The following is a 24,026-nucleotide window of genomic DNA, read 5'->3' as shown; positions in this document are numbered from 1 at the left end:
ATACCGTCACAGGACTTGGTTTTTATTTTACCTGAAAACATCCTCCAATTTAATTTGCAAAGTACTTACTGTATGTTCTGTTAGTACTTTGTGACCTTTTCTTACAAGAAAGCTTTGAATTAAACAAAACCAAAGCGGCAGAGAACACTGTAACCTCCATGTGTTTTTTGGGTGGGGGTCAGTAATGTGTGTTTGTTTAAAAAAGTCAGTCAATTAGATAATAGGGTACAAACAGCAGTATGAGGAGTGTTGACAAGGTCATTCAAGGCACTTTGTGATAAACTATATGGAAAAAGAATCTTAAAAAGAGTGGATATATGTATATGTATAACTGAATCACTTTGCTATACAGCAGAAAGTAATACAACATTGTAAATCAACTATACTCCAATAAAATTTTTTTTAAAGAGGCACTTTGTGATATAGCATGGACTGAGCTTTCTAATGAGTCTCCCAAACTGAGTCTTTGATTGCCCCCCAACACAGACACTCCAACAACCATGAACTGTCTATAACCATCGCAACGTCCTGTATTTCTCAGACTTCCGTGCCTTTGCTTTATAAACCTCCTTAGAATTTAAGGATGGCAACTATGTTCAAATTACACCACTATCCACCCATTCCTTAACCAGGAGAAACCATTCATCAATTTCAATAGTGTCCTTTCCCATTAGCCTGGAATCCTCAGGATCATTCTTAACATAGTTTCTAGGCAGTTATTATCATTAGATCAGTGTCAGTGGACTGGATGAAACCTCTATCCTATTCCTGCTCTTACTGTTAGGTTAAACCATATGAAATTGACCTTTCTTATGTCAAATAGGATTGACATTGGCAATTATACGTGGTTCAATTGAAAATAAAAGAAGTGGTTCTCCCCTACCCCCAACCCTTCTGCATTAAGTGTCACCTCTTCTCTTCCCAGTCCCCAGGAGTTAATTAATTACTCCATCTTCTATGCTCCTATCACACTTAAAAAAAAAAATCTCCCTAGTAGATCCTTTGATACGCAGTATTACAACTTTTTATTTACATATCAGTCTTAGCTACCGAGAATCCCCCTGGATCAGAGCCAAATCATACTCATCCTTTTATCCCCAGCTCCTAGCAAAATACCTGGCCCTCAGAGGGATTAATGAATATGATTGAATTATTATGTTTTTAAAGACCTCTTCATTTCTATTTTCTTTGCTAAAAATAGTGCTTTTCCCAACCAACCTTTCTGTCCCTTGTTTATAGCTGGGAGTTTGCATGCCTACAGTTCACACTTGTTTCCTCCTCTTTTCTGGTTCTTTGAAGGTTGACTCATCCAGTTTAAGTGAAACCTGGGGAGCCTGGCCATCCGTTTCCTGGAAGGTTGATGACTCTATCTGCAGCTGCAGGCACTGGGATCCATGTGACAGACCACGATCTCAGGATCATCAGAGCTTTTTCCAAAGCCTGTCACGCTCACTTGCTAATCAGAGGGCCATGATCGTCAGCATCCTAAATTCTGGCAAGATGTGGGTCCCGACGGCCGCTCTCAGGCTGGATTTGGCATCTCCAGTGGGGGAGGGTGAGCCAGGATCCCTACCTCAGATGGGGCAACCCAACTCTTCCTTCTCACCTGGAGACTCCCCACTGGGTAGAGGACCATTCCTGGCCCCTGGAGGGGCAAGGAGAAGCCCAGCAGGGGTGCTTCCTACCACAGACAGGAAGGGGAAACTCTCTACATTTTGTTTTACTCTGCTGCCAACCCTTACATGAAGAACTTGGACACAAACCAACTGGAACGAGGGTGCGGTTTCACCCCTCCGGCCTTGGCACAGGGTGGTCCTCTCCCAGGAAGCCCTTCCTCCCCCCTGAGATAACTCCCCTCCCTTCCCACTGGGCTCTGGCTTCTCCTCCTAGAGACCGGGTCTATTTGCCTCCACCTGGCCAGGTTCAGCTTCCCTCCTCTGCTTTTCTAGATTGTGTTGCAATGGTCTATTTAACGAGTATCTTCCCCATGGATGCACTGAACTCCAAGAGGTCAAGAATCATGTCTTACTCATCGTCCTGTGCCCATGGGTCCAGGGACCTAGGCTCAGAGGCAGGAAGCAACTGAGGAGAGAAACTACGGGAAGGGATTCAGGTAGGCAGCCTGTCACACTTTCAAGAAATAAAATTAGAACGTTAAAGGAAGAAAAGAAAGGCTGTTTTGCAACGGTTGCCCTTCCATTTTAACACCAAATAGGCAGGGCTACAAGCTAGTCCAGTGAAATGCCTAAGCCCTCCCTATAATTTCTAAATTAAAAAAAAAAAAGTCAAAGAAACATTCCAATTGCCTAGCAACTGGGAATGACTGATTCGCTTCATTAGCTCCAAGATGAAGATGGGCTGGGAGATTTAGAGAAGGATGCTCTTATCTCTGTTGAAATGCAAAAAACAAAGACTCAAAGAATAACAACAAAAACAAGACTTTGTAAAACATCTAAGAGCCAATGGGAATTCAAGAGCATCTGCCGTGTGAGGTCCGTGTGTGTCCCATGATCCCTGTGTCTCCACAGACATCTAAGAGGTGCTAGTCCAGGGTCACTTGAAAACAGAGATCATTGCTGGAGTTCCGCTTTCCGGATGTCACTTGTCCTATGATGGGATCCAGGGCATGCCACCCCAAAATGTGCCTCAATGGCATATTGGTTAGTTTGAATTAAAGTTACTTAAGAATACTGAAACTTCTCTCTGCCTCCCTGAAAGCAGGAAATAAATCTCTCACGTGAAAGGTGCCCTCCCAGCATCTGGAAGTAGAAAGACACCCTTATCATCAGAGATAGGGAATTCTGGGCCTAGAAGCCTGCACCAACAAATCTTGTGACTTTTTAAATTTACTACCCCAAGCTCAAACCAAACTCTGTTTAGACTCTTTACTAATTCAGCATCCAAAGCCTAAGCTTCTTTGTGCTGTCAATTCCTCACACATTTTTTGTCTAAAAAGTATAAAAGCTGCCTGCTTTGGCCACTTCTTAGGTCCCATTTCTATGAGACCTCTGTGCACACGTATTAAAATTTGTTTCTTTTTCTTTTTCTCCTGTTCATCTGTCTTGTGACAATTTTATTATTAGACCAACCACAAGCACTCAAGAGGGTTGGAGGGGGAAATTTCCCCCTCCTGATACCTAGTAACTCTAGAAAGAGGGCTGAGGGGAAAAAGTCCCAGAAGGGACCATTACAGAGCTGCCTTCCGGTCTTCAGTGCTCGGCTCGGGAAAGATGGGGCTATGAGTTCATTCATTCAGCAGCCGTCTGTTGGGACCTACTGTGTGCCCACTGTGTGATCTGGGGTACACCTGCTATACCATATGCTTCTGCTTTATCATATGCATATGCTTTTCAGAAAAAAAAAAGGTCAACTCTTTTAGTACTCATATGATCAGGAACAACTATATACACAAGAAAAAGAAAAAGAAATAATTCTGAATATCAACCCCAAGCCTTAGACAGCACGGTTAGTTACTTTGCTTGCTGAGAAAAATAAAATTTAAAAGTAATTTTGGGCTTCCCTGGTGGCACAGTGGTTAAGAATCCACCTGCCAATGCAGGGGACACGGGTTCGAGCCCTGGTCCAGGAAGATCCCACATGCCACGGAGCAACTAAGCCCATGCGCCACAACTACTGAGCCTGCGCTCTAGAGCCCGCGAGCCACAACTACTGAGCCCGTGTGCCACAACTACTGAGCCCGTGTGCCACAACTACTGAAGCCCACACACCACAACTACTGAGCCTGCGAACCACAACTACTGAGCCTGCGTGCCACAACTACTGAAGCCCGTGCGCCTACAGCCCATGCTCCGCAACAAGAGAAGCCACCGCAATGAGAAGCCCGCGCACCGCAACGAAGAGTAGCCCTCGCTCGCTGCAACTAGAGAAAGCTGCGCACAGCAACAAAGAACCAGAGGCCAAAAGTAAATAAATAAAATAAATAAATTTATTTTTAAAAAAAAGTAATTTTGGAACAATTTTTATCAGATGCGACTATTATGACTTTGGCAAAATATTTATTCCCTCTTTCTATGATGTATTGAACTCATAACTGAAAATGTTGCAAAGTAATAGGCATCACTACTGGAAATAATATTTTGATTTCATATAAAAAAAGAAACTTTTATTCAATATTTACCGAAGAGTATTTACACTGCATTGGTCCCTCCCTAATAAGAAGAGTCAGATAGTATTAGGCCTTTTTTTATAGATGGAAAAAAAGGAGGCACAGAACGACGATGTCATTTACGAAAAGCCTTCCCATCAATCAGAGGCAACTTCCAGGTGAGAAACCAGCTACCTGTGTTCCTCGACCTTTGCTCACTTTCTCAGAGACTCCTTCCTGCTTCTATGGTTGCTGAATGATTTGTAAAGTCTTTTATTTTTAATTAGAGTAAAAGTAGGAAAATACTGATTATGGTTGAAAAAACAAACTGTGAGCTGGGGAGAAAAGGAGACTTCACTGAAACAGAAACCCGCTGACTTCTTTCTTGTGGGAGCAGGACTTTAAGAAAGCGGGTGGTATCACCCAGGGTTCTCACAACCACTTGCATCCCCAGAATCCCCTGGAGGGTTGGTTAAACACGGAATGCTGGGCCCCATTGCCAGTGTTTCTGATTCCATAGGTCTGGGCTGGAGCCTGGGAACTTGTATCTTTCACAAGTTCTCATGTTGTCTGGGGACCATACTTTGCGAAACGCTGGAGAAGAGCCAGTCCCCCAAACCTCAATGCCCTGAGTTCTTTCCACCCTTAAATCAGAGGTTTTCAAAGCCTCCAGAGTTTAAGAACCACCTGGGAGAATCTGAAGTGGTGTACCCTCCCAGGCCCCAGCCCTGAAAAGTGTGACTCAGCGGGTGGGAAATCTGCATTTCCATCAGCAACCCGGGTGATTCTGCTGCTCCAAAGATGCACTCAGAGTAAACCAGGCCTAGGTCATCACATATTTAGAAGAAAAATGAAAATGGCGAAATATATCTGGTCTGTTTACTTCTGTGGGCAAAGAGGTAGAATTTATTTACTTTTGATCTTTCCCCTTTTGTCCTTTGACCAATTTTGCCTTTGCTTTGGAGCATTTCAAACGAAAAAGCGTACCTCACTTCTAGTCCAAGCTATTCTGTCAAAGTCTCTGGAGGCAGGCTGGGGAAGAAGGCACACAAAACACTAATCACATAATCCTAGAGAGGTCACCCTTGGTTTTCCATCCAGAAGAAGACACAACGGCATTCCTGCTCTACTGTATGGGCTGAGTGGTGTTCCCTCAAAATTCATACATCGAAGTCCTACACCCAGTACCTTAGGACGTGACTGTGTTTGGAGGTAGCATCTTTAAAGAGGTAATTAAGGTAAAATTAGGGTAGAACCTAATTCCTATAACTGATGTCTTCAGAAGAAAAGGAAATTAGGACACAGACACAGAGGGAGGACCATGTGAAGACAAAAGGAGAAGATGGCCGTCTACAAGTCAAGGAGAAAGGTCTCAGAAGAAATCAACCCTGCCAACTCCTTAATCTCAGACTTCTAGCCTCCATAACTGTGAGAAAATAAATTTCTGTTGTTGAAGACACACAGTCTATGTACTTTGTTGTGGTAGTCCTACCTTATCATGAACCCTGCCTTGAGGATCAATGAGGAGCTATCGTGAGGGTCCCCTATGAAGCATCATATAAGCATCAAACTTCTGTTTTACTTAGAGACCTGGGAGGTTGCCATGTGGTCCCTGCCAATGGAGGTTACTGCTTCCAATTGACAAATTCATCCAAAGCCTGACGATTCTGGCTTTTACAGTTACGCAGTTTTGAACGGACTAGCATTGAGCTAATCCATGTAAGAATATTTTCACAGCTAATACCTAAAGCTTTTATACATGCCTGAAAGATGAGCTTCTCTGAAGGGTTATGGGAGCATTTTAAGTACAGAGGTATTTCCATTTAGGCACAGAGGCTGCAGAAAATATTGCATGTATATTTAATTCTTATAAATCAAATCATGTTTTAATTGCGCCAGGGGATTTCCATATTTAAAGGAGCCCTGGAGTGAATCTGTCTATAGTGTAAATAATCCTTCTTTCCAGTTTATTTGGTGAGTTTTGATTTTCCTATTTAGAAAGAAACACATCGCTTTTTTTTTCTTTCCACGTTTTATTTTGACGTAATTGCAGAAAAAAAGTTGCAAGGACAGTATGTCAGATCTCTGTACAACTTTCTCCTTGATTCTTTATTGTTTAAAAAATGTAATGACTCGACTGTTATCTTAAGCGCCTGCCTCCAGATTTAGGCTAATAGAGGCTTTTACAGAAAATAGTCGATTGACTCAATATGATAATAAATATATCGGATCCTCAAATGTTACAGTGACAATTCCAAAAGTTGCTTACTGAAGACCTGCTAAGTGCCCCGCAAACCCTCTCCGTGTTTAATTTGGATCATCCCCTACTCTTAACCCTATACGAGAGGTACTACTATTATATCCACTTAATGGATGAGGGTACTGAGACAGAGAGAGTTTAAGGATCTTGCCCAAGATCACACAGACAGAAATATTGTGGTGCTGAATGCAAAATAAACCAACTAGATTCCTGGACCCATGGACTTAAGGCTAATCTTCTAAATCAGATGCAGGCAAACTACAGTCTCCTGGTGAAATCCGGCCTACCACCTTTTTTGTATGGCCATGAGTTAAGAATGATTACATTTTTATATGGCTGAGGGAAAAAAAAAAATCAATAGAAGAATAATATTTGGTGACAAGTGAAAATTATATAAAATTCAAATTTCAGTATCTATCAATAAAGTTTTATTGGAACACAGCCACACTCATTCACTTGCATATTATTTATGGCTGCTTTATGCTACAACAACAGAGCTCAGTAATTGCAACAGAGAACGCATGGCCCTCAAAGACTAAAAGATTTGCTACCTGGAACCTTACAGAATACATTTGGGGACCCTTGTTCTAATGTCTACTTTCTGTTTGGAACAATACTACTGCTAATTATCTCTCAGGAGAGCATTAGCCGCCCCCCCCCCAAGGAAACTGTCACTAAAAATTTCAGAGGGTATCATTTTATCAATATTTTGTCAAAAATTTAATTTTATTTCAGTTTTGTTTAAAAACAAACATCCAAAAACAATTTGAAGACATGTTTTTTCAATACTTGTCCCAAATTTCTTTTTAATTCATTGTGGTTTAAGACAATGGAACAAGGAGAAATATGGTCCCATAAGGTATTTGTGGAAGGATAGTAATTCAGTTACAACAAAAACAATGCAAATAAATTTTATTTCCTAAGGCATTTGGCCTTCTGGGTCATGGGTGTCAATATATAGATAAGGGCCATCCTAGAGCTTTGCTTCTCAAATGCTAATATGAACTGAATCAATGGGTGGGGACCCTTTTAAAATGTAGATTCCGATCTAGCAGGTTTGGGGTGGGGCCTGAAAGTCTACATTTCTAATAAGCTCCCAAGGGATTCCAGGGCCACCACCAACAACAGTAAAATACCTATGTAGGGACTATATAAACAATCTTCAGTACGGGTGATATTAATAAGACTGACAATTAAGATGCCATTGAGTTTCTGGTTCTGGACCAAGTATGTTCTACAAGCACTATAACTTTTTTTCTTATTAAATCCACAAGGAAACTAAAGCTGAGAGAGACAAAACTATGAGACAAAACTGAAATCTGAGCCAGCTTTGCATGACTCCAAAGCTCAGACTCTCTCATGAAGCCTATCAATGGTGATACTTGGTCCTGAGTTGATGAAACATCCCCTCCAACCTTGGAATGGTAAATATCCACCAACGCCTTTCCAACAAAACCCTGTCTAAAGATTCTGCAGTCATCTTCTGGCTGAAAACACCTGACCCTGTCAGGCTAAAGATGTTAGCCACAAGCTCCTGATCACCTTTAAGAATCTGCAATAGGGTTTTAAATCCAACCAAGGAAGCCTCTGGGCAGGATGTATCTTCTGTAGATAAGAAAAATCCCACTTGCAAGATAGAAATAAGACATGGGGGAAGGAAACACGGAAGAGAAACAGTGAACCCTTAAGCTCGGGTAGTGTATTTGGAAAAGCATGGGCTTTGGAAACTTTTAAACTTAGTTTTTGCTAGACTCTCTAAGTTTTCTTGACCTCATCATTTAATATCCTTGAGCCTCGGTTTTCACATCTGTAAAATAGGGACAAAACTATCAGTTTCATTAAGTATTGTTGTAAGGATTAAAACTATTACATGAAAGCGTTTGCAAAATAGTAGGTAATCAATAAGTGATCTCAGTAATAGTAATAATGGAAATAGTAATTATTATTATTATTATTTGGAATCTCAAAATATGGCCCGTTGGGGACTTTTTTTGTTCTCTTGTTTTTGTTTTTGTTTTTATTTTTTAAAGAAAGGAGTAGCCGGGCTCCCTGGTGACGCAGTGCTTGAGAATCTGCCTGCCAATGCAGGGGACACGGGTTCGAGCCCTGGTCTGGGAAGATCCCACATGCCGCGGAGCAACTAGGCCCGTGAGCCACAACTACTGAGCCTGCGCGTCTGGAGCCTGTGCTCCGCAACAAGAGAGGCCGCGATAGTGAGAGGCCCGTGCACCGCGATGAAGAGTGGCCCCCGCTCGCTGCAACTAGAGAAAGCCCTCGCACAGAAACGAAGACCCAACACAGCCAAAAATAAATAAATAAATAAATAAAATGTAAAAAAAAAAAAAAAGAAAGAGTAGCCAATTGCTAACTAATGTACTGTACATAATGCTAAACATAATAGAATTAATGGAAAACATCTTAAGATTGGGAAATAATTGCGAACATTTAAATTTGGGAGTTTTAATGTTACAAGACAGATGTCTGGCTTCTCTTGAGGAATCAGGAGACGGGGCCACATGGGTTTGGGCTAGTATTCCTGCCTGGCAGAGCCACTCAAAGTGATGGGGAGAAGCTACTCCTGCTCTAACTGAGATATGTCCCTTCCAATTTGCACATTTCACTTATTGATCTCACAACCTCCTCCTAAAGATATTTTAGTGTGCAATCTCTGCTCGGGAGAAAAAAAAATTACAAACTGTGCTTCGGCTGAAAACAGTGGAGTTTACAAGTCTCTGCAAAGAACCCAGATGGACTTCCTCCCGCTCTGCCTCTCATCCTCCAGGGGCAAGAGCTTCTATGATGCTACAAGAGTCCAAAAAGCCTTCCAGAAAGCCCTCCCTAGTGGCCCCCTCTTATATTTCACTTACTATTACAGAACTGGATTTTAGGAGGATCTGGGTATATTTGTGGGTTGGCTGTAGAGATTCATCTTGAGTTTCCTCCTTATCCTAGATTAGGTTTAAAATCCTGACCTTATTCTTTTGATGAGAGTAGAAAATACTATATTTCAACTCTGAATCTCTCAAAGAATAATCAGGTACATTTATTTAAATATGCCTCCTACATCTCTCTCTCTCTCTCACACACACACACACACACACACACACACACACACACACACACACACACACAAACACACACAGAGCAATGGGCTGAAAGCAAGTAGACTATTTCACCGGGTGAAAATTGTTTCCAAAAATGACAGAGAAATAATATAGAGGGTTTCAGTGTCTACAATACCACATGTATACCAAACAAACACTAGAAACATACAAACGGATTCATACTTTTTCCAGAGGAAATATCAATGATATTGGGGGGTTTGTGTTTTTAAAATGATACTGAGTTTAACACAATGATGAGTGCACATCAATTAACCTCTGCGTCAGTTTTAAATGTATAACCCATTAACTAATTTAATCCCCTAAAAAAATAACAGCCGTTGGCATTATTCTTTGAGTAATCCTTGTTTAGTTTCCATAATGGTATACAGTTTAATGAAAAACTCATTAGAATGTAGCATGCAGCATAATTAATTCTGGCTGATTCTTTTGGTGTTAATAGCTAATGCAGATGCTGGATTCCATTTTCCATTGGCTTTATTAATTTTTCATAAACCAATATTTTCACTGTAATGGGTTGTAACAGTTCCATAGAAGTTCTAGAAATGCATTAACTGTCATCAATGAAGTTAATCTAACTAGGATTTTGAGATTTGTGTGTTGGTTCTTCAACACTACATTTTTTAAAAGAAAAGGGAACAGCTTCGTTTTATATTTGGAGAATGAGTATCTACATATAATTAACATAAAGTATATTAAACACTATGGCCAATTTGTCTCTATTTACACAACAACTTAATTGGCTGGGCTAATAACAGTGAACCATAAATTTCGAAAAGAACGTTGAAAGTGGAGAGCAAAAAAATCTTCAGAACGAAATGGTTTATGATAGAATGGCAACTCAAGTTAAAACATAAAGAGAAAAATGAACCCACCTCATTTAAAAGATCTCTGGTAATTTGCTTTCCTCAGAAAAGTTTTGGACAAAAGTAGGAGACACATTGTATAATAGCTTTCGTTGTTGGGCACCAGTTGGTAATCCTGGGGTCTGTCAAGAACCCAGTCTCTGGGACTGGTGGCCAGTCACCGATGTGGTCTTACATCTTACAGGGCTTAACCCACATATATTGTTCATGATGAGACTCCGATTTGTTGCGAATGTAGGTCTGGGCCCTAATTCATCACTGTGTTCTTAGTATTTTTTTTTTATTATTTCATTTATTTAATCAGAGCTTTCAATGGTTGTCAACCACTCAACAGATAAATTCCAGAATCCAGATTCCTTTTTATGGTATTATCAGGTCTTTAGCAACTTTTCTCTAGAAGGTTCTTTCTGATCTCAGTCTATTTCTCAGTCTTTGGAGAAAACTGATTTTGCCTTAGAAATTCCCATCTCAGATGAACATCAAGTACTTGTATTTATTTTTAATTCTGTTTTAACTTTTCTCAATGGATTCTGAAGACAAGGTTGAGAAACTCCTTTGGTCGCTACCAAACTTCTCCTTATTTACCCCTACAATGATCTTCTCTCTGCCTTCTTGGCTGGCAAACTCTAACTTATCCTTCCAGACCCAATTTATGGCACCCCTTTTAATGCAGAGAGAGTGGTTATTTTCCAGTGGTCCAGGAGGTATCATCACTTATTATACCCTGAGTTTATTTGTGTGCATCATTTACTGCCCTGCCAAATTCTGGAGGGAAGGCCTGCTACCCTAGAGCCTACCACAGTGCCTGGCACTTCCCAGGTCCTCAGTGCTATAACTCTGAGCTAAAGGATGAATTAATGGAAGCCAGTGGTATGTGTGAATTCATACACAGCCTCTCTCTTTGGCCCTTCCTTGATGGACATCATACAACTGAGTGACAGCCAGCTAACCATGGGTTCATGCAGTATTGTGTAATTGCTACCAAAATGCAATGCTAAAAAACCAAAACCAAAACCAAAACACCTCCCCAGGGCATAAGCTTTGTGTTTATTAAATCTGGAATCTACAGCCAGGGTCAGCAAAGTAGGGACCAAGGCTTTCACAGTTGTACATAGCTGGTTGGTGGGGAGAGGAAGATGACTATTTCATGACACATGAAAATTACATGAAATGTAAATGTCTGTGTTTTTAAATAAAGTTTTATTGGAACACAGCTATGCCTATTCCTTCATGTATTATCTATGGTTACTTTTGCACTAGAAGGGCAGAGCTGAGTAGCTGTGGCAGAGACTATATGGCTCATAAAGCTGAAAGTATTGACTAATTGGCCCTTTACTGAAAAAGTTTGCAGACCCCCGCTCTAAGTGAAAAAGCCACTCATTCCTTCCTCTTTCATAACTAAATTCAGCTTCATCTTTTCTCCTAGAATCAGCAAACACAGTAGTACGTCTTGTCTTATATCACCATCCTCATCCTCACCGCTTCCATCATGATCACTGCTGTGATATGTTCTGAGCTTGCCAACTCCATTTTCTTTTTTTTTAATGTTGGGCAGGAAGGGGTTAACTCAGCAGGCCTGGTCTGCTCAAACCTTGTGCATCTCCCCCCAGAGGCTTGTCTTTAGGACTGGTCAGCTCCTGGGAGATGAGTTCTGAGCCCTTGGAATATTCTAGCTCATGAGATTGTTTTTGGATGCCTGTGGCCTTGGGCCCCACAGTACCAGTTTGATAAGATTGTTTATGGAAGCAATGTGATTTATGGTGAGTACTTATTTTTGCTCTTTGGGCTAAGGTTTGAGTAGTTGAGGTCAGTCATGGGCGCTCCAGGTCTACATGACCAACTCCCCCCAAAAAACTTGACGCCAAGGCTCAGGTGAGCTTCCCTGACTGGCGACACTTTGCATGCGCTGTCACACATCTTTGCTGGGAAAACGAAGCACTTCCTGTGACTCTCCGGGGACAGCACACCCAGGAGCTCCCACCTGGTTTCTTCTGGGCTTCCTCCCAGGTGCTCCTTCCCTTTGCCAATCTTCAGTCTGTAGCCTTTCGTTGCAATAAATTGGAATTGTGAGTATATCAGCCTTTCTGCATCCTGTGAGTATATCTAACCAAGCCAGCTCTGCAGCATAAAATCAAACTATGCTTTTCCCTCTGGAGTCAAAATCACAAAGGAATGCCCAGAAGAGGAAACATTTGGGCAAATGTCTCTCTTTCATTCTTTGATTGCCATCAATAACTACAGCTGCTTGGACATCTTTAACAGTAGCCATCAGCAGGGCATGAGAATTTTTAAGATATTTGGTGCCTATGTCACATCTTTACTCATGTGCTTCCATTAGGACCGGGTTTTTCAACCTCAGCACTATCAGAATTTTAGGCCAGATCATTCTTTGTGTGGGGGGCCGTCCGGGGCTCTGTAGGATATTTTGCAGCATCCTTAGCCCCACCCTCTAGAGGCCAGTAGTGAACACCCCTCTCCCCAGATGTAACCGTGAAAATTGTCTCCAGAAATTGCCTGATTTCTTTGGGAGGCAAAATCACTCCCAGTTAAGAACCATCAATCCAAAATACTGGATTAACTAAAGCATGTCTGTGTAATAGGGAAGAACAAGTCTGACTCCACATTAGATCTATTTCTTTTACTTTAACCTTTGTATTCTTTTGCTTTGAGTTAAGAATGTTGCCTATAGCCTGAAATATACAGGATAGCTATTCTCAAGGCTCTGACCTTTAAGAGTATAACACTTTTCCATTCTTATAGAGATAAGAAAGTTGCAGAACAGAGAATAACATTTGTTTTGTTGGAGGTTTATAGGAACATCGTGACCTGAGCTAGGTGCACAAAGGATTCCGACACCAAGAAGTGTGCAACAACCAACCTGGCCCCTCCTTCGCCTTGCCTTTAAAAATACTTTGCTGAAACCCTTCAAGGAGTTTGCGGGTTTGGGGGCAAGAGCCACCTGTCTCCTCGCATGGTTCTTTATATAATAAACCTGTCTCTGCTCCAAACTCTGACGTTTCAGTATTGTTTGGCCTCACTGTGTGTCAGGCACAGGAGCTTGCATTTAGTAACATATGGGAGGTAACTTGCAGGGAAAGGAATTGGCTTTGTAATATGATATACAAAGATAGGGGTTTGAATCAGCTTTTTAACCTTTGAAGTAAGCAACCTTGGGCAACTCCACTTCACTGGATTTCTACTTTATCTGCAAAAGGAAGAAAATGACACTCATCCTGCAAAGTTGCAATCCCTGTAAACATATGTAAACATCCCATCATGAGGGTTGGGCATGCAGCCAATAATATTAAATGCAAAGATACTCTTACTAATTATCATTATATTCTATGACCTAATGAATGCAAGGCATAGAGGGTGTGCCCTCATCTACTACTGAGGAAGCTGCATCGCAAGGTGGTGAAAAATATGGGCTTTGTGGTTAGGAAAAAAGACCTTTATATAATATACAGATTCTTCACAAACTAGTTCTGTGATTTAGGAAATGCGATAAACTCTCCACAAAAACCTTGGTTTCATAATTTCTATAAAGAAGATCATGCTATAACATTTTTATTAGAATTGGAGGAGATGCAGAGTTTAGCACAGTGCCTGGCACAGATTAAGCGCCCAGAGTTGGCTGATGTTTTGAGTTGCTGAGTATATTGACGAGGGCAACCTAGAACTTACCCTGTGAAATTTATCCAGAGCCAAATACCCAAACCTCATCTTCCTCCACAGCCTAGTGGTGGGGCTTCTCCTACAAGGACCATCCTGTCACTCCCTGCTCTGGGGCAAGCTCTCCTTGATAGCCTTTCCATGCAATAGAATGGGGACTCATTTATTTAGGAAATGCAGTTTTCAGCACATAAGCGAGTGCTGATCCTATTCGAAGATCCCCACAGGCTCCATCAAAGCTGAGCTGCATTCCCTCTGTAGGACAGGGAAGGACGCAGATAAAAATTAAGGCCAAATGTGGGCAGGGATGGAATGAAATCCACTAAGACAGATGCAGGGAGGAGACAAAAGAAGCAAAGTGAATTGCAACCAAAAGGGGAGGCAAAAGTAAACAGATGTACGAGATAAACTCTTTGAAGTGGAACATTTCCAGGCTGAAAATCCTTTGCTTGGGGACTTAAATCTGGACCCTTCCGTTCCAGTTCACTGAAGTGCACTGCACTGGAATCTGGCAGATGTGTAAATTACACAAAACATCACCGAGCCAAAGGTCACTGTTCACAAGGAGCAGGTCGTCACCGCCCTGGCTCTGAGTCCAGGCGAGGCTGGTCCTCTGGGTGGATATGGGGGACTTTAGAGCCATGAGAAACACCTGAATATTTGCTGCTTGGAGGGGCTCCGGGTGGTGGCAGGTACCTTTCCAACCCACCTTATACTCTTTCAGGATGCTAAGGCAGTCACCCAAAACGGGGCGTGCTTTGTACCCAGCCTTTTGGCAGATCACCCCAAGCCCAATCCAAAGTCTAGGGCTGTGACCAATAAAAGAAAAGCAACTTATGTCAGGTTATGCCAGGTTCTGGACAAATTTTACTTTTTTCAGATGCTCTTGTATCCAAATTGCAGGAAAGGAATTGGAAAGAAGTCCATCCAAAAGTGTGGCTAAAGGTCATTCTCTGAACTGTAATGGACTCAACAAAGTGAAGTGGGGGTTGGGAGACCTACATCTACCTACTTCTGACCCAATTCTTAGATGAATCATGGTTCACAGTGGCCAAGAGCCCATAGGAAACCAATACCTTTGTCCGGGTAATCCAGGGTCAAATACACCTGCCCTTTCGAGCTACGCAATCACAGAGCACTACATCCATCCTCTTCATTTCTAACCTTTATATTGAGATCCCAATCCACTTTCTCATCACCTAGCCTGGCATCAGGTCATGTGATCCGTGGCCAGGCTTGTGCCGACGTGGACACAATCACTCCAGGTGACTTCAGCGATCACACTAATCTCTTATATTTTTATCTTACTTTACAGTCTCTGAAGACCTTTTACACTCATTATTTTATCTGATCCTCCCCATAACCCCAGGATAACCGAGTTTCAAGACCTGGCCACTTTTCAAGTGTGACTTTGCAGATAGGTATGCCCTTCTTTTAGTACCCGCCATTTTGTGTCACTCCGCACAAAGCAGAAATGTTTATTTTCAGAAGGAGGATCCACTCAGGACCCCCTCCCTTCCTCCCCCGCAGAAGCCCACTAATAATAATAGTGTCACCGAGACTATTGTTCATCGTCATCTTCAAGGTTTCCAAGTCGACTGACTCTGCATCTCTCTCCTCTTGAGTTTAATTGTGTGTTTCTAGTCATCAGGACCTAACTCTATCTTAGATCTGCATTGCATTGGAAGGTCTTTTCCTTTCCCTACTGATCGCAGCTCGTGGAGTGATTTAACTCAATTCCAATTTTCCTTTGCAGGCGGGATGCTCCCCATCCCCGGAAGTGAGTTATGTGCGTTCGAGTGGTGCATCTTATGAATCTTGTTAAGCTTTGCTGCCTCATAGCCCCACTGATGGAATATTTAATCACAGAAATGAGTTGGCAGATATGATATACAGTGTGCGTGAGCTTTGCAGCCATCTTACCAGCAACTGAGAAACGGATGCATTTGCCATTTGTCAGGACCATGTCGACAATTGTGTATAGCCTTCTGTTATTTATTTTTATTTTGTTTTACTCACGTATGAAGATTAAAGGTGCTTTCAATCAGCAGTTTCCTTGGCTAGCTATCATGATTATCCCTTAAGAATATCACTTTTTTTAAAAAACCTTTTTATTAGATGGCAAAGGGGACTTCTCAGAATGACAGGGAAACTCTAAGAATCCCTGCTGAGGCCTCCTCAGCGGGATTCCTAAAAACCCGATTTTTAATTACACTAAATAACTTCAGAAATGCTACCGGGAACAGATATTTGCAGACATTTTACTTCTACTTAGTGCCTTCAGTTTTATTTTGACTCTAACATGGAACGCCCGTAGATGCTGGCTAGTCTTTGAAACTCACCTGGGCATTTTTCTGTATTGACTTATCAATCATTTGTCATGAGAATAAGCCTCAAGGAGTCTGAAGATGATTAGGTTTAGGAAAAATAATCAATGCTGCTGCTTAGTTTTATAGGAAAACACCCACTTGTCTTTGGAGGAGATTTATGTATGTTCATGGAATATGCTGATTTAGGTATATCTGCTTCTGGAAACTGGTATTGGATACGCATTTAAGAGGGTTCTTGCAGGTATAACTTGATGAGAGTTCAGAAAAACCACCCCCAATGAAAGACCTTTCATAACAGCTTTCTAAATGCTTCTCTTGGAATGTGTGTGAGGGAGAGTGCATGTCATAATTTATCAGAGCAAATTAATACTGTTCAGCTAGTAATTAAAGATCCTCATTAAGAGGTATAACTGCTCTCCCCTCGCCCACCCTGCGTGAGCAATAAAAACGCACTCCGGGCGTCAAGAGGTTACAGACGAAAATCGATAACCTGCCATTTTATAATTAAAGGGAATAAATAAATGTTAGGGGAAAAGTCCACTAAATTAGGAAAATTACCTTTAGGAGAAATTGAAAATATTGATTTTAATTTACAAAATATGTGCACTTTTCATGCCCCATTCTGAGAGACAATTGGAGGCTGGGTTGTTAATTCTGCACAAGCTTCAGAAAATCAATAATTATACTATGGGAATATTGTGATCTCTGTCATTAACACGAAGTCTTATATATAGAAATGACTAATAAAATAAGGCTGGCTCTCTGTGTCAGGCAGATACAGGACTGACCTGTGAAATACCCACAGCAAATCAATGACAAGGTCTTCATTTCAGCTCTGGGGCACATTCAAAATTCCAAGATAAATCCAGACTATGTTTGTAGTTGGGGAAATTTAAAATGCCCCCTAGATTCTTAGTCATGGGTATTTAAATGGATAACATGAGGCATTATACCTGGTTATGGAAATGAGTACATTCTACAGCTCTATTTTGCATATATGCATTCCACAGATGCAGGTGCCTGAAATTTTAGATTTAAGCTAGCAGGAGTCTCAGTGTTTATGGGTCTCCAAGTATTTCAAAGGAATTGATTGTTCTGGAGTGCTGGGTCTGCAGCCACATTTCCCCACATTTCTGAATATCATGAGCTCTGTCTACCTACATAGACCAACATACAGGCTAAAAGAGAAAGCCTCTGATTATCAAGGAGAGCCCAGATATTGGCAACACCAAACACAAATATTCAGATTTCTCAAGTAACATTTACTTCTCCGTGCCCCCCTATCCCCCCCCCCCTTTTTTTTTAGATTTAAGTTTACTGAAGCAGCTCATAGAAATAACTATTTGGTTGTCCGGGCTCCTGAAAGCTTCCCCTGGCACAAGCAGTTAATATGTCTGAATACTGTGGTATTTGGAATAATCCAAAATTATTACCTTACTTCTCTTCTTTAATTTGACTGATGTGGAGAGAGCAGTAGCGTAATCTACTATCAGAGGGCACAGTCAATAAGAACGATGACTTTTAACATTCATAAAATATAAAGCAAAGCAACCTGGTTGCAAAGAACACAGGCTCTTGATTTTAGCCGGCTTTTTACCAGCTGTGAAATCTTAGTCCTGTGATGCAAACCCTTTGTACCTTAGTTTCCACATTTGGAAAACTGCCATGAGGATTCAAACACATTAATTTAGGTAAAGTGCTTAGAACAGTGTCTGACCATAAAAGTACTCGATCAAGAGTAACACTTATTACAACTTATTTTTTCCCCACAGTCCAATGATCTAACTTTTGAGGCTGGGCCCAGGGCTCATTTGAATGGCTGCTCTAATGTTCTAAAAGTTATGCAGATTCATTTATTCTGGTACGTTTAAGTCATTCTGAATTGTTTCTTATGTCTTAATGGCCTCTTAAAACACCCACAGATATGCACAGAGGTTTGAAATCATTGGAAAGTAGATATTTGTTGTTTTCCTGGTTGCTTGAGCCAAAGGTGACCAGCAACTACATTGCGTGGGGCTGGAAAAATGTACTTTCCTCTCTCTGTTACAATTCACACATTCATACCCTATCTCCTCATTGAATGGTTTCCTGCTTCTTGTTCTTGATCTCATTATTTTGGGGGAGAAAAAACATGCACATAGGCACGTGCACAGACACGGACACACACACACACACACACACACGCAGAATCTGCCACCTCTTTATTCCAGAGACTCCATTTCACCCCGCACTGCCAGCAGATACACAGAAGCTGCTTTCCAACTTCCTCGTTGCCCTTTTCGGGGACTTCATTTCTCTGAAGCTTTGGACAAAGATGTATCCCAGCAATATCTGTGCCCCCTGAATGGATAAGCTGAGCACTGAAGGACTAGTCCTCTCATGAATTAAAAGAGAATCTTTTAGACTAGTGGTACACTCAGAATTCAGCAGAATCAGCTCTCAGTTAACTTTCCCCTTATGGCAGAGAGGTGGAACATTAACTTATTTATTTCTATTTCCTCGACATTTATATGGTGCTGCTATGCGCCAAACACTCTTCAGATATTAACCCATGTAATTCTTATAAATGCCTGTGAGTTTGTGACTACTATCATCTCCCATGTAACAGATGAAGACGCTGAGACACAGAGAGGTTAAGTAACTCGCCTAGAATCACACAGCTGGCAAGTAGAGAAACCAGGATTCCATCCTGGGCTGCCTGAGAGTAACGTCCACGTTCCTCACTCTATGTGTCCCCTCAGGAAGTGGATCCCACCACGTAGCCAAGGAAAGCCTTATAGCTAGGTCTCACCTCCCCAATAAGAGTCAACACAACTACTTCACTATTAGAATCCCTGGTCGTAACCCAGGCTTGTAATAAAATTCACACATGAAGAACAACTACAAATATTGCCTACCTAAAATCCAGAACTCAGCTATCACACTGGGCCTTCCAAGGTTTACCATCTTTTAAAATCAAGTTGGTTTTTGTGCTAGAGTAGCTGCCTAAGTTTCCTATGTTCCTTTGCCATCCACTAGGGTCAATGTTTAGTTTCGGGAAAATGACTGACGTAGGGCATCTCAGAAGAGACAAAGAAAGGGGTGTGACTTACCATCAAGAGATTACAAAATGAGTGGATCTAAACCAACGGGTCATTGATTTCTCCTTATTAAAAAGCAAGGGCCACATCAAAGCAAGACTTCTTTTTAACATCAATATGGCAAATCTACTAAGGTTCTCAGGTGTTCAATGCAGCCTTGTTCATGAACAGGGAAATAACAGGTAGAAGTAACAGGCTATGCTGAGCAAAAAATCTCAGTTTCTGTTGCTTCTGGGTTACTCTCTCCCCAAATCTGATGACCAAGTTTTCTGGGACAGTGGATTTGAGTGGCAGTTGGTGGGTGGCTGGGAAGGGATGAGGAGAAAGCTATATACCCTTGAAGGCAAAGCAGAGAGAAAGGGAATTGCTAAGGGAAATTCATTAATGGAAAAAGAAGGACAACTTAGCTTTCCTAGTTTTCTAAATAATCCTTCTCTTTGCAATTCCAAAACACTGGCACATTATTGGAATGATTAAGCCAACTCTCTGCTTTGCCAAGGGAATAAAAAACGCAATTCCAAATGGAAACGTACGGCTGAAAAACACGTTCAGGCACATTGAAAGAAAACAGGCATGAGCAGCTGTCCATTTGTTCAAATCTCTTGAACAAAGTCTCAATGCTTTTTTTGAGGCAAAATCAGTGTGAAATGTCACAAGGAGCCGCGGCTCCATGCTTATGTCACAATGTAACTTACATGATTCCCCTTTATTTTTTAAAAGCTTTTAAACACTTTTGGTTTTGCCTTAAAAAAAAAAATCATTCAAAACTTGCTAGGATAGGAATTTATCAGTTCAGATTATTTTATAAACCCATTCTTTATGGGCAGGCAAAGCACATTTAGAAAAGACCAAGAAGACATCATGCAAAGAGAAAACTCTTTACCTGCATAGAATTCGGGACTGTACACTGCACCCACAACTGGATTCAATTTCCAGCCTTAAAACAAATACACAAAAATGTTATCATCACATTTGATTCAACAACTCCTATCATTGCAAATTAACTACAAGTCAAATGGGTTGGAGTATTTTTTTTAATTTTAAAATTTAGAGGATGTATAGTTTGGGCAGGCATAAAGAATACCTGAAAACTATACATAGGAAAAATAGATTTATACCCTTTTTTGATTTTCTGCCAATACAAGTTAATAGCATGGAAACTATTGACCAGCTACAGATGAACCTTTTGAAAAGGATGTGATAATTCATTTCATCCCATATCAATATTTTCTAGAGCCCCTATAATGATTTAAATTTTTTGGTCTTCTTTCATGGATCACTGCTAGATATTCCATCACATCCCTTTGTATTAAGTTCGCAAAGATCTCATGAACAGAATTCTTTGCAGAAACATATTCTGATAATTGTCATTCCTAATTGTGACCCAGAGACTCTACAGAATTCCAAAGTGCTTTTTAAATCCCAAGGAAAATGACATTTATCCACTAGAGATTGTGTGGAATACATTTCAAAGAATTCAAGAACCATAAAAATTCTTAATAAGCGTGTGATATCTAAGGTAACTTTCAAATAACCTGTATATAGGATTAACAGAATCCTGTAATTTTCCTAATGTTCCGCATGGTGCGTTTTCTGTAAAATGAATCCTGGCCCTTTAGAAACTTTTACTCAAGAAAAGAACAAACAAGAATATTTGCAAATCAAGAAGCTACCCTCATTACACACCCACTGGGCACTATTTCAGGAACAACCTCAAAAAATGATCATGTTTTAGGGTTTGGTGATCATTTCCTGCTCCTGCTGGTAAGTCTTTATAAAAGCATCCATCATAGACTTGCCAAAAGACAGAAGACAGGTGTGGGAAATCTCGTGTCTTTGAGGTGAAGGTCAAACATCAGAGATCCTCTACTAAATGCTCCTGAGAAAAGGCAAGGGTGAGAGTTGTGATGTGAGAGAAGGTATTTGTGACAAGTACCCTCTGAGCTCTTCCCAGAGGGAGAGGGTGTGCCATCCTATTGCCTGGTCTAAGAGACGAGCTTGTAAGAACAGCTGAAGGGTGACCACAATCTACTGATCCACTAAGGAAGATAGAGGCACAATATTGCAATAGATTGGCCCCTGGATGGACCTAAGAACTCCCTAGAACTTTCCAAGAATGTTTTGTTTCTAGAAACTTTCCGTTCCAATTTGAATAAACTAGCCGGTTTACCGCACCCAGGATGATCTTAGGATAGGGTTTTCCAAAGGGTTATCCTTGGATTACTCGGGAGGCATATTAATGCGAAACTCCTGGCTGCAATTTTAGACCCAGAGAACGAGACATGAAATTCTGAGATGTGTTGTCCCAGGGGCTTCTGAAACTCCATATTGTCACCTTCCTCTCGTATATTAAACACAGCTTATCTTATAGAAATTCCTATAGTGGTATAAAAATAAAAATTACCCCAATCATTTCAGAATATGTGCTTTATAAATATGGAAAATGACTTTAATTTGACCAACTGAAATTCACTGCTTCCTAAAAAAGAAAATACTCAATTTCTGAGGACATGTCCACATTTTAAGTCATTTGGAATCAAAGAGAAAATAGAGCAAACTGACTGCAAATAAAGCTTCAGGGTTATCTGGACATATTTAATTTTCTCTTGCTAGTTTTTCACAGAAATCTAGAGTTTGTGAAAGAAATCTATATGGAGCCATATTAAGTGAATAATTAAGTTATGAATTTATTACCCTTCTTCTTCCCTCTGTCCTCCATCTTACAGCCTGCTTATGCCCCTACCTTTTACTAGTAGTGGAGACAGGGTCTTTTTGACACCATTGTTTCTTTTATGCATTCTTATTAACTCCCTTAAATAATTCCTTTGGCACACGAGGCTGGGACACACCATTCACTGAATGTGGATCCATTGATTATCTTTGATGTAACTATCAAAGATTGTAAGTTAGGCCAACAGTCTTTCATTTTTCTCAAAGAAACAGATTTCTCAGAGGTGTCTAAGACTGTCTAGAAATCATGTTTCTCTCATCTGCCTTTATCTTCCTCATTTCCTTGGGCTAAGAAAACTCTATCTATGTATCTATTTATCTATCATCTTTCTATCTATCTGTATCTATCATCCATCCATCCATCCATCTCTATCATCTCTCTCTCTTTCTTTATTATCTATCTATCTTTTGACTAATCAATCAATCTCTCAGCTCTTGACAAAGCTGACCTGATGTCTTCTTAGGGCATGCTACTTAATGCCACTTTCTAACTATCTACCAATGATCTACCAGTTTACCAAGTCTCCCCATGGAAAATTTCCATTCAATATAAACATAAATAGAAACAAAATGATACTCTCCCTCCTCAGAAGATCTATGCCATCTCACATTCGTAAGTATTAATTGAGAGAGGTAATTGATAAGGTCTCCTCTACAATAAGTCAGCTGGGATCTGTGAGCAGCAAAATGAAATGAGACTGCTCAGGTAGCCATGGGAACATCAGTGCAGGTTTTCCCTTCTTCCTATCACTGGTCTTTTCTCCTAAATAAGGCTGCTCTATTCCCACTGTAGGAAAAACAAAGGCTTTTCTGAACCACACCACAGGCACGAAAACTCAACTTCTCATCTCCGTCCTCCCCTGAAGCGGATTCCTCACCAAGTCTTCCCCCCTTCAGCAAATGGCATCTCCATCCACTTGGTTCCTCAAAGCAAAATTCTTGATAAATAATGCCTTGATGCTTCCCTTACCCTCATATCCCATGTACCATCCATTAGAAAATCTTGTTGGTTAGACTTTGAAAAGATGTTTCCACTCTCTCCACTTCCCTCCCTCACCAATGCCACCATCCCAGCCCAAGACATTTCTATTTCTTAGCTGGACAAATCCATGGCAACAAAGTCCTAACTCTCACCATCTTCTCTTCCTCTTTTCCTAGTGGCCAAACCAATTTTTGAAAACTGCAGTGAGGTGGGGATGGCGGTGTGCTGAATTGGGCGATTGGGATTGACATGTATACACTGATGTGTATAGAGTTGATGCCTAATAAGAACGTGCAGTATAAAAAAACAAACAAAACAAGTAATACTAAACTTTCATTGGGTTATTTGTATGGAAATATGTTAATATAAATGTTTCAGACATTACATGAAATTTCTAAAAATCTTATATTTGTATTTGTATGGAAATATGTATGGAAATGTGTTAATATAAATGTTTCAGACATTACATGAAATTTCTAAAAATCTTATATTTGTATTTGTATGGAAATATGTATGGAAATATGTTAATATAAATGTTTCAGACATTACATGAAATTTCTAAAAATCTTATATGTTCTGGTATAATATTATAAGTCATAATCCTAGTTATTACTTTAAAATGTATATCTCAGAAATAACTAATTTTCTTGTCAACTGCATTATTATGAACTTTCATCAAATCTTTTACCGTGGTCATTTTTAAGTCTTTTGTCATTTACAGACAGTTCTGGGTGTACTCTGATGATTTTGCAAATATGTTCCTATAGAAGGGTTTCATCTTCAAGAAATTCATGGAAAAGACTCTGACAAGTACAGGTTTCTGGTAACTGACTGTACTGCTGAACTGAATGAATAAGCATTTTCAGAACTCTGATGAAA

The 24,026-nt window shown here is 40.6% G+C and overlaps 1 protein-coding gene across 23 annotated transcripts in view; it reads right to left on the bottom strand.

Annotated features, from left to right (window-relative positions):
- RBFOX1 (RNA binding fox-1 homolog 1) overlaps positions 1-24,026 on the bottom strand; it is a 2,204,869-nt gene that overhangs the window by 85,634 nt on the left and 2,095,209 nt on the right. For all 23 annotated transcript variants that reach the window (XM_082429022.1, XM_082429011.1, XM_082429012.1 and 20 more), the window contains one exon: positions 20,319-20,372. In XM_082429022.1, coding sequence (XP_082285148.1) covers positions 20,319-20,372 — 54 coding nt within the window. The remainder of the gene's footprint in view (positions 1-20,318; positions 20,373-24,026) is intronic.

Source organism: Balaenoptera physalus (assembly GCF_965194825.1).
Source record: "Balaenoptera physalus genome assembly, chromosome: 16".
Lineage (NCBI taxonomy): Eukaryota > Metazoa > Chordata > Mammalia > Artiodactyla > Balaenopteridae > Balaenoptera > Balaenoptera physalus.
Note: the sequence above shows the minus strand (reverse complement) of the source record. Positions and strands in the feature narration are given on the sequence as shown.